The 16281-nt window shown below is 39.6% G+C and overlaps 1 protein-coding gene across 4 annotated transcripts in view; it reads right to left on the bottom strand.

Moving 5' to 3' along the window:
• Positions 1 to 16281, bottom strand: part of TTC39B (tetratricopeptide repeat domain 39B) — a 132920-nt gene that overhangs the window by 82705 nt on the left and 33934 nt on the right. For 3 of the 4 annotated variants that reach the window (XM_032307015.1, XM_032307016.1, XM_032307017.1), the window contains exon 2: positions 11760 to 11794. The exons of the other annotated variant lie outside the window; for it this stretch is intronic. In XM_032307015.1, coding sequence (XP_032162906.1) covers positions 11760 to 11794 — 35 coding nt within the window. The remainder of the gene's footprint in view (positions 1 to 11759; positions 11795 to 16281) is intronic. 4 annotated transcript variants of the gene reach the window in all.

Here is a 16281-nt window from a genome sequence, read left to right as displayed (position 1 = left end):
AAAGGTCCCAAACAATTTTAATTTTTAAAAAGGACCCATTCAATGTGCCACTAATCATTAAAGAAAAAGTCTCTTCTTTCCCTTCCAGTTCTAAATGGTGGAAATGTTTGTATGATCTAGCAGTTTGCAAACCTAGCAACTTCCCAAAATAGCCAGTTAAAATAACACAGTGGTTACCACAAAGATTCAGAAGTAGAAAAATCTATGTCTGCAGTGGTAAATCCATTAAGCAGAAAAAGAGAATAGGAAATAGTTTTCTTTAGTGGCAACAACTTAAGGCCTCCCTCATCTGTTAGCTTGCATCTCTTCATTGGAAATTCAGGCAAAAATATTCACAGGAATAAATTAATCATCGGGTTGGCATGGGGACCATATCTTGCTACAGAGAAGTTGAGCGCTCACTACCGGCACTACAAACATGAAACCAAAATGTGTGGCTCAATCAGCATGAGGAAAAAGAGCTCTACTGAGTTTAGCAGCTAATGGGTCATGAAAGGAATGTCATGGCATCACAAATTTAAGAGGAAACAAGAGAAAAATATTGACAAACTGAAATAAGGACAATCTAAAAGTTCACACACATACAAAAAATAACTGAAGAATTGTTGACAATTAACATGTATTTGTAATCACAGGGAAAACAATTTGTTAAGGGAAAAAAGACTGAATAATGGATTACTTCTGCAATATTTTTAATTTCACAAAGGGTCAGTAACGCAGGAGACTTAAGTACAGAAACACCACATTCTGTGTTGAGGAAATAAAAGGAACCATCCAAGTGAGGTTTCCCCATGAATGAAGTATATCCTATTAACTTTCAAAATGTCATTTTAAAACATTTCTGGTGATTCTAAAATTCCCTTAATATATGTGACACAAGTCTCTACATTCTTAAATGGAATATATTTGATATAATTTAACCATTTTTCAACATCTTAAAGACAGAATTATGAACATGATCTTCTCATTGGAGACTGAACATCAATCAGGATTGGGGGGGGGCGAGGGAAATAGGAAGATAGCAATATTTACTGAGTACCTACTATGTGCTTTACTCCCATTATCACACTTAAATTTCATTTTATTTTCCCAAATCTATGGAAGGATGAAGAAACTGAGACTCAGAGAAATTAATTCCATGCCTCCCAGCCAATAAATGGGACATTGGGACTGAAGTGCAAGTTAGCCTGTCAAATCCGAGGGCTGGCCTCTCCAGAAAGATACATGTAGTTGTGCACACCTAAGCACGGTAAAACCCTCAGGTTGTGCTTTGGAGTGCCATGACTGTATGACACATTTTCTTTCTTCTTTCACTGTCATTTCTTGTCACAATCAACAAACTGACCTCTAAAGCTACCTCCTCACCATACTTTCCGGAATTCCAGCAAAATTATACCAAAAAGCAAAGTTTAATAGAACCAGGTTAAAATTAATTGTAATCAAACTCTGAATGGAGGCCATTACTACAGGTAAAGGGCAAGATTTTTAGAGCATGAACTCTAATATCTACTTTGGCCTCCCATTCTGGCTTTGGACTCTATTTCAAAAAGATGAGGTTCTCTCTTAGGGGATGTATTACTATAATATATCTGGTGATATATTACTATAAGGTGTTACTACATACCAGAACATGTACCAAGAACATTTTGGAAACATTAAAAAGGAAACACAAAACTGTTTAAGAGACTGTCTTAAAGGATGCAAGAAATAACATACACCAGAAATCTAAAAGATAAATTCCAGAATGGGGAAACCTTTGGGTTTGCTAACCTATGCAGGACAGGGAAGTAAAAATTAAAAGAAGAGGGGCGCCTGGGTGGCTCAGTGGGTTAAAGCCTCTGCCTTCAGCTCAGGTCATGATCCCAGGGTCCTGGGATCGAGCCACACATCGGGCTCTCTGCTCTGCGGGGAGCCTGCTTCCTCCTCCTCTCTCTCTGTCTCTGCCTACCTCTCTGCCTACTTGTGATCTCTGTCTGTCAAATAAATAAATAAAATCTTTAAAAAAAAAGAGGGGGAGGAGTCAAGATGGCGGAGAAGTAGCAGGCTGAGACTACTTCAGCTAGCCAGAGATCAGCTAGATAGCTTATCTAAAGATTGCAAACACCTGAAAATCCATCGGCAAATCGAAGAGAAGAAGAACAGCAATTCTGGAAACAGAAAAACAACCACTTTCTGAAAGGTAGGACCGGCGGAGAAGTGAATCCAAAGCGACGGGAAGATAGACCCCGGGGGGAGGGGCCGGCTCCCGGCAAGCGGCGGAGCAACCGCGCACAAAATCAGGACTTTTAAAAGTCTGTTCCGCTGAGGGACATCGCTCCAAAGGATAAACCGGGGCGAAGCCCACACAGGGTCAGCGTGGCCTCAGGTCCCGCAGGGTCACAGAAGGATAGGGGGTGTCTGAGTGTCGCAGAGCTTGCGGGTATTGGAACGGGAAAGCCAGCTACAGAGACAGAGCCGACAGTAAGCTCACAGCTCGGTGTTACCTTGAACCGGTGGCAGGCTCGGTGAGCTCGGAGCGCGGCCGGAGGTCAGGCAGACGGGAGTAACTGGGCGCTGTTCTCTGAGAGCGCACTGAGGAGTGGGGCCCTGGGCTCTTGGCTCCTCCAGGCCGGAGACCAGGAGGCCGCCATTTGTATTCCCGTCCTCCGGAACTCTACGGAAAGCGCTCAGGGAACAAAAGCTCCTGAAAGCAAACCCGAGCGGATTACTCGCCCTGGCCCCTGGTAAGGGCGGTGGAATTCCGCCTGGGGCAAAGACACTTGAGAATCACTACACCAGGCCCCTCCCCCAGAAGATCAACAAGAAATCCAGCCGCGACCAAGTTCACCTACCAAGGAGTGCGGTTTCAATACCAAGGAGAGAAGCAGAATTCCAGAGGAGGAGAAAGCAAAGCACGGAACTCATGGCTTTTTCCCTGTGATTTTTTTTAGTCTTGCAGTTAATTTAATTTTTTTTTTCATTTTTTGTTTATTTTCGCGCCTTCTGGTAAATTTTTTTTTTAACTTTTACCTTTTTCTTTTTTAACGTTTTTAACTAGTTTATCCAATATATATATTTTTTCTTTTTTATATTTTTCTTATTTGTTTTCTTTTTTTCTAATTCTTCTCTTTTCTTTTTTTTTCTTTTTCTTTTTTTTCCTTTCTTCCTTTTTGAACCTCTTTCTATCCCCTTTCTCCCCCCTCACGATTTCGGATCTCTTCTAATTTGGTTAAAGCATATTTTCCTGGGGTTGTTGCCACCCTTTTAGTATTTTACTTGCTCCTTCATATACTCTTATCTGGACAAAATGACAAGACGGAAAAATTCAACACAAAAAAAAGAACAAGAGGCAGTACCGAAGGCTAGGGACCTAATCAATACAGACATTGGTAATATGTCAGATCTAGAGTTCAGAATGACAATTCTCAAGGTTCCAGCTGGGCTCGAAAAAGGCATGGAAGATATTAGAGAAACCCTCTCAAGAGATATAAAAGCCCTTTCTGGAGAAATAAAAGAACTAAAATCTAACCAAGTTGAAATCAAAAAAGCTATTAATGAGGTGCAATCAAAAATGGAGGCTCTCACTGCTAGGATAAACGAGGCAGAAGAAAGAATTAGTGATATAGAAGACCAAATGACAGAGAATAAAGAAGCTGAGCAAAAGAGGGACAAACACCTACTGGACCACGAGGGGAGAATTCGAGAGATAAGTGACACCATAAGACGAAACAACATTAGAATAATTGGGATTCCAGAAGAAGAAGAAAAAAGAGAGAGGGGAGCAGGAGGTATACTGGAGAGAATTATTGGGGAGAATTTCCCCGATATGGCAATGGGAACGAGCATCAAAATTCAGGAGGTTCAGAGAACGCCCCTCAAAATCAATAAGAATAGGCCCACACCCCGTCACCTAATAGTAAAATTTACAAGTCTCAGTGACAAAGAGAAAATCCTGAAAGCAGCCTGGGAAAAGAAGTCTGTAACATACAATGGTAAAAATATTAGATTGGCAGCTGACTTATCCACAGAGACCTGGCAGGCCAGAAAGAGCTGGCATGATATTTTCAGAGCACTAAACAAGAAAAACATGCAGCCAAGAATACTATATCCAGCTAGGCTATCATTGAAAATAGAAGGAGAGATTAAAAGCTTCCAGGACAAACAACAACTGAAAGAATTTGCAAACACCAAACCAGCTCTACAGGAAATATTGAAAGGGGTCCTCTAAGCAAAGAGAGAGCCTACAAGTGGTAGATCAGAAAGGAACAGAGACCATACACATACAGTAACAGTCACCTTACAGGCAATACAATGGCACTAAATTCATATCTCTCAATAGTTACCCTGAATGTTAATGGGCTAAATGCCCCTGTCAAAAGACACAGGGTATCAGAATGGATAAAAAAACAAAACCCATCTATATGTTGCCTCCAAGAAACTCATTTTAAGCCCAAAGACACCTCCAGATTTAAAGTGAGGGGGTGGAAAAGAATTTACCATGCTAATGGACATCAGAAGAAAGCAGGAGTGGCAATCCTTATATCAGATCAATTAGATTTTAAGCCAAAGACTATAATAAGAGATGAGGAAGGACACTATATCATACTCAAAGGGTCTGTCCAACAAGAAGCTCTAACAATTTTAAATATCTATGCCCCCAACGTGGGAGCAGCCAACTATATAAACCAATTAATAACAAAATCAAAGAAACACATAAACAATAATACAATAATAGTAGGGGACTTTAACACTCCCCTCACTGAAATGGACAGATCATCCAAGCAAAGGATCAGCAAGGAAATAAAGGCCTTAAACGACACACTGGACCAGATGGACATCACAGATATATTCAGAACATTCCATCCCAAAGCAACAGAATACACATTCTTCTCTACTGCACATGGAACATTCTCCAGAATAGATCACATCCTCGGTCCTAAATCAGGACTCAAGCGGTATCAAAAGATGGGGATCATTCCCTGCATATTTTCAGACGACAATGCTCTAAAGCTAGAACTCAACCACAAAAGGTTGAAAAGAACCCAAATACATGGAGACTAAACAGCATCCTTCTAAAGAATGAATGGGTCAACCGGGAAATTAAAGAAGAATTGAAAAAAATCATGGAAACAAATGATAATGAAAATACAACGGTTCAAAATCTGTGGGACACAACAAAGGCAGTCCTGAGAGGAAAATATATAGCGGTACAAGCCTTTCTCAAGAAACAAGAAAGATCTCAGGTACACAACCTAACCCTACACCTAAAGGAGCTGAAGAAAGAACAAGAAAGAAACCCTAAGCCCAGCAGGAGAAGAGAAATCATAACGATCAGAGCAGAAATCAATGAAATAGAAACCAAAAAAAAACAATAGAACAAATCAACGAAACTAGGAGCTGGTTCTTTGAAAGAATTAATAAAATTGATAAACCCCTGGCCCGACTTATCAAAAAGAAAAGAGAAAGGACCCAAATAAATAAAATCATTGAATGAAAGAGGAGAGATCACAACTAACACCAAAGAAATACAAACTATTATAAGAACATACTATGAGCAACTCTACGCCAATAAATTTGACAATCTGGAAGAAATGGATGCATTCCTAGAAACATATAAACTACCACAACTGAACCAGGAAGAAATAGAAAGCCTGAACAGACCCATAACCAGTAAGGAGATTGAAACAGTCATTAACAATCTCCAAACAAACAAAAGCCCAGGGCCAGACGGCTTCCCGGGGGAATTCTACCAAACATTTAAAGAAGAACTAATTCCTATTCTCCTGAAACTGTTCCAAAAAATAGAAATGGAAGGAAAACTTCCAAACTCATTTTATGAGGCCAGCATCACCTTGATCCCAAAACCAGACAAGGATCCCATCAAAAAAGAGAGCTATAGACCAATATCCTTGATGAACACAGATGCAAAAATTCTCACCAAAATACTAGCCACTAGGATTCAACAGTACATTAAAAGGATTATTCACCACGACCAAGTGGGATTTATTCCAGGGCTGCAAGGTTGGTTCACATCTGCAAATCAGTCAATGTGATACAACACATCAATAAAAGAAAGAACAAGAACCATATGATACTCTCAATAGATGCTGAAAAAGCATTTGACAAAGTACAGCATCCCTTCCTGATCAAAACTCTTCAAAGTATAGGGATAGAGGGTTCATACCTCAATATCATCAAAGCCATCTATGAAAAACCCACCGCAAATATCATTCTCAATGGAGAAAAACTGAAAGCTTTTCCACTAAGGTCAGGAACACGGCAGGGATGTCCATTATCACCACTGCTATTCAACATGGTACTAGAAGTCCTAGCCTCAGCAATCAGACAACAAAAGGAAATTAAAGGCATCCAAATCAGCAAAGAAGAAGTCAAATTATCACTCTTCGCAGATGATATGATTCTATATGTGGAAAACCCAAAAGACTCCACTCCAAAACTGCTAGAACTTATACAGGAATTCAGTAAAGTGTCAGGATATAAAATCAATGCACAGAAATCAGTTGCATTTCTCTACACCAACAACAAGACAGAAGAAAGAGAAATTAAGGAGTCAATCCCATTTACAATTGCACCCCAAACCATAAGATACCTAGGAATAAACCTAACCAAAGAGGCACAGAATCTATACTCAGAAAACTATAAAGTACTCATGAAAGAAATTGAGGAAGACACAAAGAAATGGAAAAATGTTCCATGCTCCTGGATTGGAAGAATAAATATTGTGAAAATGTCTATGCTACCTAAAGCAATCTACACATTTAATGCAATTCCTATCAAAGTACCATCCATCTTTTTCAAAGAAATGGAACAAATAATTCTAAAATTTATATGGAACCAGAAAAGACCTCGAATAGCCAAAGGGATATTGAAAAAGAAAGCCAAAGTTGGTGGCATCACAATTCTGGACTTCAAGCTCTATTACAAAGCTGTCATCATCAAGACAGCATGGTACTGGCACAAAAACAGACACATAGATCAATGGAACAGAATAGAGAGCCCAGAAATAGACCCTCAACTCTATGGTCAACTAATCTTTGACAAAGCAGGAAAGAATGTCCAATGGAAAAAAGACAGCCTCTTCAATAAATGGTGCTGGGAAAATTGGACAGCCACATGCAGAAAAATGAAATTGGACCATTTCCGTACACCACACACAAAAATAGACTCAAAATGGATGAAGGACCTCAATGTGCGAAAGGAATCCATCAAAATCCTTGAGGAGAACACAGGCAGCAACCTCTTCGACCTCAGCCGCAGCAACATCTTCCTAGGAACAACGCCAAAGGCAAGGGAAGCAAGGGCAAAAATGAACTACTGGGATTTCATCAAGATCAAAAGCTTTTGCACAGCAAAGGAAACAGTTAACAAAATCAAAAGACAACTGACAGAATGGGAGAAGATATTTGCAAACGACATATCAGATAAAGGACTAGTGTCCAGAATCTATAAAGAACTTAGCAAACTCAACACCCAACGAACAAATAATCCAATCAAGAAATGGGCAGAAGACATGAACAGACATTTCTGCAAAGAAGACATCCAGACGGCCAACAGACACATGAAAAAGTGCTCCATATCACTCGGCATCAGGGAAATACAAATCAAAACCACAATGAGATATCACCTCACACCAGTCCGAATGGCTAAAATCAACAAGTCAGGAAATGACAGATGCTGGCGAGGATGCGGAGAAAGGGGAACCCTCCTACACTGTTGGTGGGAATGCAAGCTGGTGCAGCCACTCTGGAAAACAGCATGGAGGTTCCTCAAAATGTTGAAAATAGAACTGCCCTATGATCCAGCAATTGCACTATTGGGTATTTACCCTAAAGATACAAACGTAGTGATCCAAAGGGGCACGTGCACCTGAATGTTTATAGCAGCAATGTCCACAATAGCCAAACTATGGAAAGAACCTAGATGTCCATCAACAGAGGAATGGATCAAGAAGATGTGGTATATATACACAATGGAATACTATGCAGCCATCAAAAGAAATGAAATCTTGCCATTTGCGACAACATGGATGGAACTAGAGCGTATCATGCTTAGTGAAATAAGTCAAGCGGAGAAAGACAACTATCATATGATCTCCCTGATATGAGGAAGTGGTGATGCAACATGGGGGCTTACGTGGGTAGGAGAAGAATAAATGAAAAAAGATGGGATTGGGAGGGAGACAAACCATAAGTGACTCTTAATCTCACAAAACAAACTGAGGGTTGCTGGGGGGAGGGGGTTTGGGAGAAGGGGGTGGGATTATGGACATTGGGGAGGGTATGTGCTTTGGTGAGTGCTGTGAAGTGTGTAAACCTGGCGATTCACAGACCTGTACCCCTGGGGATAAAAATATATGTTTATAAAAAATAAAAAATTAAAAAAAAAAGAAATGCTTCTAAAAAATGAATAGGTACCAGAGATAATAAAATTAGATGTCAGTGCATTTAAAAAAAAAAATCTTAAAAAAAAAAAATTAAAAGAAGAAAGAAAATGCTTATGGATATATACAGCCAAAGAGAGGCTGGAAGAGGCAATGAATGAAAAATAAAATGCTAGATACTTCAGAAGTTGACGTGGTGTTCAAAAGCATCACCATTACAGAGGTCATTGTTGGGACACTGTTCTTTTAAAAACAAGTCATACTAATATTGAAACACCTAGAACAGTTGAACAAAGAGTAATTTTTACACAAACACAGACACACAGATGAAAGGAACACAACAGAAAGCTTAGAAACAGAGCACCATTATTTTAATGAATTTATTATTTGATAAAAGAAGCATCATACATAAATTTTCTTTCTTTCCCAAACAGCTAATGGTGTTGGAATAGTAGGCTAACAATTTTAGGGTTGGCATGAGATAGGGATCTAAATTAAATCCAGCTGCATTAAGTGCAAGGGTTTTTGTTTGGTTAGTTTCCGTTTGTAGTTCAACTATACCTTTACTGATTTTCTGCCAACTGGATCTGTTCATTTCTGAGAAAGGCTTTGAAGGCATCAACTATAATAACAGAGTCATCTACTAGTTTTTGCCTCATATACTCTGATGCTCTGTTGAAAGACACATACACACCAAGAATTGTCACGTCTTTCTGGAGAGCTGATCATTCTACCATTATGTAATGTCCTTCTTAATCTCTGATAACTCTCCTTACTTTGAAGTCTGTTCTGTCTGAAATTAATTTGGCCGCTCCTGCTTTTTTTTCATTAGAGTGAGCTTGGTATATTTTTCTCCATCCATTTACTTTTAATCTATATGTGTCTTTATATGTACGTTGAGTTTCTTACAGACAACATGTAGTTGGATCATGTTTTTTGACCCTGGCTGATAACCTCTGTCTTTTAATTGGCCCATACAGACCACTGATACTCAAAGTGATTATTAATATGGTTGGATTAGTCTCTAACATATTTATTACTGTTTTCTATTTTTTACCCTTCTTTGTTCCTATTTTGGTCTTCTACTCTTTTTCTGCTTTCTGTGATTTTAATTATTTTATATGATCTTATTTTCTCTTCTTTCTTATATATCAGTTATATATCTTCCCTTCTCTTGGTGGTTGCCCTAGAATTTGTAATACCCATTTATGACTAATTCAAGTCTGTTTCCAAATACTCTCTGTTCTACCTTCACAATAATTTTATAAATCTAAAACTATTCCAAAATAAAGAGCTTATTTTTTAGTCCTAATCACAATTAACTTTTTCTTTTTAAATCATATAAACAAATTTTATTCAACAATATAAACATTAAAGCTTTTGGAAAACATAAAAGTGTGTAACTAACATAAAGAAAAATAGCAATTAGGGAAAATATTTAAAGCAAATATAACAAAAGATTGGGGTGCCTGGGTGGCTCAGTCGATTAAGCAGCTGCCTCTGGCTCAGGTCATGATCCTAGGTTCCTGGGATTGAGCCCCACATCGGGCTCCCTGTTCAACGGGGAGGCTGCTTCTCCCTCTCCCTCTGCCTGCCTCTCTGCCTACTTGTACTCTCTATCTCTGTGTCAAATAAGTTAAAAAAAAAAACCTTTAAATAAATATATATATATATATTAAACTAAAGATTAAACTGCATATCTGTTTTAATGTTCATAAGTATGTAAGACAGAGAAAAAATTAAACATGTAAAAGACTAGACCTTATATAAAAGGAAAGACAACGTGGTAAACCATGGTAATAAAGAAAAATTTTTAAAACGTAAGCAATTAGTTATTATTTGAGTAGCAAAACCATTTCAAATAGCACCCAGTGGTGATGTTACTTTTTTTTTTTTTTTTTAAGATTTGTTCATTTATTTGAAAGAGAAAGCAAAGGTGATCAGGGGGAGGGGCAGAGGGTAAGGGAGAGAGAGAATCTCAAACAGGCTCCTTGCTGAGCATGGAACCCAATGCAGCGCTCAACCTCGCGACCCTGAGATCAGGACCTGAGCCAAAATTGAGTCAGACGCTCAACCACTGAGCCACCCACGCACCCTGTGATGCTACATTTTAAACCACTTCACTTACACAGTATTGGTAACCACATAAACTGATAATAAAACTCTTTTGAAAGTATTACAGAATAAACTGTGTCCCCCAAATTCTCGTGCTGAAGCCCTAACCTCCACTGTAATGGTGTTTGGAGACAAAACCTTCGGAAGATAATTAGGTTTAGATCAGGTCCTGAGAGTAGGACTCCCATCATGGGATTGGTGCCTTTGTAGGAAGAGGACTCTGTCTGTCTGTCTGTCAGGTAAAGACCCAAGAGAAGTCAGCCATATGCAAGCCAGGAAGAGTGCTCTCACCAGAACCGAACCATACTGGCACCCTGATCTCAGACTTCTAGCCTCTGGTTCTATGAGAAAGTTGATTTCTATTATTTAAGCTACCTAGTCTATGGTACTTTTTTACAGTGGCCCAAGCTGACTGATTTGGAAAGGCAATTTGAAATATATTTGGGGCACCTGGATGGCACAGTTGGTTAAGCCACTGACATGGTTTCACTGACATGATCTCAGGGTCCTAGAATTGAGTCCCCCTATAGGGCTTTGTACTTAGCGTGGGGTCTGCTTTGGGTTCTCTCTCCTTCTGCCCCTCCCACTCATGCTGTCTCTCTCTAAAATAAATAAATAAAAATTTTAAACATATTGCATATAATAATAGAGCAATAAAAATCTCTATCCTTTATAATCCAATAATCCTACATCTGTGAAGTTAATCTTTGGAGATAATTAAAAACATGACAAAGCTATATACATGAAAATACTCATTACTTAGTTTTAAGTTTTTAAAACAGTTAACAACCTAAATGTCTAGCAAAGGAGAAATGAATAATTGTGGTGTTCCACTTGATCTAATAGGATATCATATAAAATCAGTACAAAAATGACGGAGACTTACAGGAAATGCTTGTAATAAAATTGTGTGCACACCAAAAGCGAAATCCTCAATATGAGGTCACACATGTAAACATATGTGAACAAGATGTCATAGGGTTGGGTATAAACAAATAAAGTTAAATTTGTTGGAAAACATTTCTTCTTTTGTTTTAGTGGAATTAAGGTTACAAGAAATAATACTCAAAAATAGATTTGCTAGTAACTCTAAACAGATTGTTTCTTAAGCATTATCACATCATAATTTTTGAATTACAGAGCAGTGATCTCTTTCTGGGAGTAGTCACAACTCTCAAAAAATAATAAAGAAATATTTACACATTTTACATAAGAGGGCCATCAATTTTTCTTTACTATATATTTTTATCATGTTACTACTCACATAGAGATGGTTTCCATTGCATCTTCAAAGATGTCCTAGAGGGGAACAAAAATACAGTGAGTTTCTCAGGAATTAAGAACTCCAAATATAGAGAAAATGAGTATGTACTGAACTGCAGGGGTGAGAGTTAGGGGACAGTGTGGGTGGGATGCAGTAAATTCACTCAACTTTCACTAATGGCCTGTCTTCTTAAGAAATTGAGCAAATGAATTTTAGTGAGGTTTAATTTTTTTTTTTTTTTAATAATTAAGACTGAGAAAACTAGCAATCACACTGGGCTTCTTTGAAGAATGTGAATTCTTTAATGGAATTATTTTTCACTCCTCAATTTCACTCAACCAGATACAGAATAAAACAACACCTGGATTTACACAATTTAGTCTTCTCTTGCTCCATGGCCAAGTTAGCATCCTCTGGGCCTTCATTTCACATCCAGCTCCACCAACCTCCTGGCTAGTCTTCCTGCCACCAACTTTACCCGGGTTAATCGTACCAGAGAAGACAGCCCTTTCCCTCGTGCCACTGGCCTGCCTGTTCAAAAGCTACAACAGGATAAAACCCAAGTGCATACTAATATGCACTTATAAAGCCACACACACACCTCACACTGATACACACCAACACACACTCAAACTCACAGTCATGAACACATGTGCACACAAATTCACATCCACTCACAAACTTACACGCACATAGAGCTCCCTCATGGCTGTGAAAATCCAATGCACGCTCCTCGTTCAGATATTTGGGAACCCCCACAACTTAGTCCGCTCTTCAAAGCATCTTACTCCCTATGTCTGTGCCACCACCACCATACCCAAGCACAGGACCTCACTGGTCTCCCCACTCCTATGACTGACACCCTCTATCCAAGTCTTCACACATCAGCTGTATTCTTTCCCCTCTTTTCATAAGCTCATGTCATGTCACTGTCCTAGACCTCATTACGAGCTTTCCATTGCACTTAACAAAAAACCCGAACTCCTTCCCATGATCTACAGAGCCCCAGATGGCTTACCACCCTCTGACCACCTTTCCAGTGACCTACACTCTGGCCCCATTTCGTGTGCAGGTCTGTCTTTCTCTTCCTTGAACAAGCCAAACTCATCTCACACCTCTCTTCACCATGCTCTCCTTCCTAGAATGCTCTTCGCCCAACTCTTCCTGTGGCTGACTCAATTCTCACCCTTACATACCCAGCTCACAAGGAGAATGTCTCTAATAACCTCAATTAAAATTACTGAGAATAGCAGCTTATTGTTTCTCATCATCTGATTTATTTCATTCATAAAATTTATCAAAATCTGTAATCACCTTGGTTACTTCCTTGGTTACAGTCTATCTCCACCAGAGCAGGTTCTTACTTCCTATGACTACAGAAAAATCACCAGGGCTGGGCACAGTAGTTGCTCAATAAATTCAAGTGACCTAATGAATGAGTAAACTGAGCTCAGCCCATCAAGGCACTGATTACATCACCTCACTTATAGCTATGATGCAGAAATGAGGAAAGAGAGTTATAGAACTTTTCCCTTATGTGACAATGGGTACTAAACAATGTTTAGACTACATCAAGCTCTACATTTAGACAAGAAACGGAAAAAAATGTATAAACACTAAGAAGAAACAACACTGTAAGTAGTGGTAGAAATTTAGACTTTGGGATCCCTGACCCACTCATCTATTACATTGGGAGTTAGGTGGAGTCAAGGGCAACCCAATCTTAATCACACTCTTCCTGCAGCAAGCAGAAGTTTAAAAACCAACTAGAAGAGAAATGAGCTAGTCCTAAAGCAAAAGAACCTAAGCCAAGAGTGAAAAGATGCTTCTCTGGACTCTATTAAAAATGACCAATTAGTGGGGAGCACCTGGGTGGCTCAGTGGATTAAGTGTCGGCCTTTGGCTCAGGTCATAATCTCAGGGTGGTGAGATCAAGCCCTGCGTTGGACTCTGTGCTCAGATTCTCTCTCCCTCTCTCTCTGTACCATTCCCCCCGACCCCGCACACATTCACTTTCTCTTTATCTCTAAACAAATAAATAAATAAATAAATCTTTTTTAAAAATCCTAATTATAAATAGACTCCTTTCTCCAAATCAAAGTTTGGTATCACAGATTCTGTCACTTTGAATTCTAGCACAATGTCTTACATGCTGGCACACAAGTTATCTATCATGCAAGAGGCTACAGAGAAGGAGATAAATCTGCTCTCCAGGAACCCCAATCTGTTGTGATAACATCAGACATCAACTCACAGTCCCTCTGGCACCACCGCTACCCCAACCTGGGCTGACCTTTCCCAATTAAGGGGGAATGTAAAGATCACACTCCTGGAAGGCTACTGGGCATCCTTCCCCTCCTTATAAACCTCTACCCAAACAGGGCACACTGAAAACACGGAAATACTTATGGAGTGACCTGCAAAAGGTATAATTCGGAAAGTCATCTCCTAATCTCAAAGGAGCTAAGGCAGGGCACCTGGGAGGCTCAGTTGGTTAAGCGTCTGCCTTCAGCTCAGGTCATGATCTTCGGGTCTTGGGATCAAGCCCTGTGTCAGGCTTCCTGCCCAGCAGGCAACCTGCTTCTCCCTCTCCCTGCTCATGCTCTCTTCCTATCTCTCTCTCTCTCTCTCTCTCTCTCTCAAATAAATAAATACATAAAATCTTTTTAAAATATAAAATAAAAAGTAATAAAAAGAGACAAGGCTTTATTCTTATGCAAGAACTACTCCCTCGGAAAAATAAAAACTGAAATATATCAAATAAGAAATCATCTTCATTACAATAACATCTCTACTTTTGTCATCTGCAGAGTTCCCTAAATAAAGCGTACTATACAACATGATGACCATAGTTTACAATACTGCCTTGTAGATGGGGAAGTTGCTATGAGAGTAGATCTTGAAAGCTCTCACCACACACTTGCGAGGTGATGGACAGTGTAACTAACCTTATTACAGGGCTCATATCACAATAAGTACATGTATCAAATCATTACATTGTACCCTTTAAACTGACACAATACTAAATGTTAATTACATCTCAAGATAGAAGTTGGAGAAATTTTTTTCTTAAAAGAATGTGAGAAATCTATTCTTTCCATTTAGATGAATAATGAAAATTGAATAGAATACCTCCATGAGGAATGGAAAAAGTCAGGATGCCTGGGTGGCTCAGTCAGTTAAGCATCTGCCTTCAGTTCAGTTCCGGGGATCAGTTCCACTTTGAGCTCCCTGCTCGGCAGGGAGTCTGCTTCTTCTTCTCCCTCTGCTAACTACCCCCTGCTTGTGCACTCACTTGCTTTCTCTCTCCCTCTCTCTGTGTATTTGTGTGTGTCTCATATACATAAATAAATTCTGGGAAAAAAAAAAAAGAAATGGAGAAAATGCACCAGATTTCTAGGGCATTATTCTAATAAACTAGAGATGAGAAAGAAAGAGAGAAAAAGAACTTCGTCTATGAAGGACAGACAAAAGGTGAAATTTTTTTCATTTAAAAAGAGGAAAGGTGGGGCGCCTAACAGGCCCAGTTGGTTGAGCATCTATCTCTCGGTTTGGGCTTGGGTCGTGATCTCAAGGTCATGAGATCAAGCCTAACCCCAGGTTCCCATTCATCTAGGAGTCTGCTTAAGATTATTCCCTCCCAACCCTCATGGGGCACCTGGGTGGCTCAGTGGGTTAAAGCCTCTGCCTTCAGGTCATGATCCCAGGGTCCTGAGATCGAGCCCCCACATAGGGCTCTCTGCTCAACAGGGAGCCTGCTTCCCTTCCTCTCTCTCTGCCTGCCTCTCTGCCTACTTGTGATCTCTGTCTGTCAAATAAATAAATAAAATCTTTAAAAAAAAAAAAAAAAGACTCTCCCCTCCTCACTCCTGCACCCCTACCCTCTGCTCACATGTGCTCTCCCTCTCTCTCTCTCTCTAAAATAAATAAATGAAATCTTTATATTTAAAAGAAGAAAGGGGGGCGCCTGGGTGGCTCAGTGGGTTAAAGCCTCTGCCTTCAGCTCAGGTCATGATCCCAGGGTCCTGGGATCGAGCCCCACATCGGGCTCTCTGCTCTGCAGGGAGCCTGCTTCCTCCTCTCTCTCTCTCTGCCTGCCTCTCTTCCTACTTGTGATCTCTGTCTGTCAAATAAATAAATAAAATCTTTAAAAAAAATTAAAAATAAAAAAAAAATAAAAGAAGAAAGGTAAAGAGCAGTACTAAGATTGAACAAGGGCCTATAAGGTGCCAAGCATTTCACAAAAGTTATCTCGCTTGCTCCTCCCAATTCACAGCAAGTAAATCCGGGTAAATCATAGGTAATTACCTGATCAATATTACAGGGAAGGAACTGGGATTCCATCTCAGATCTTTAACTGCCAGGTATTTTTTAATGTCCAAATTATCCACAACCTGCAACTTAGGCAGTTGCGCAGGAGAAGTAAGAGGATGGGAGGGGAAGGGACAGCATATCTTCTCAAAGTCATACAGCAGCATTGTTGACTAATTCCTCCCAGGGACTGTCTCATTCTCTAAGAGAA

The sequence above is a fragment of the Mustela erminea genome, chromosome 12 (assembly GCF_009829155.1).
Source record: "Mustela erminea isolate mMusErm1 chromosome 12, mMusErm1.Pri, whole genome shotgun sequence".
NCBI lineage: Eukaryota > Metazoa > Chordata > Mammalia > Carnivora > Mustelidae > Mustela > Mustela erminea.
Note: the sequence above shows the minus strand (reverse complement) of the source record. Positions and strands in the feature narration are given on the sequence as shown.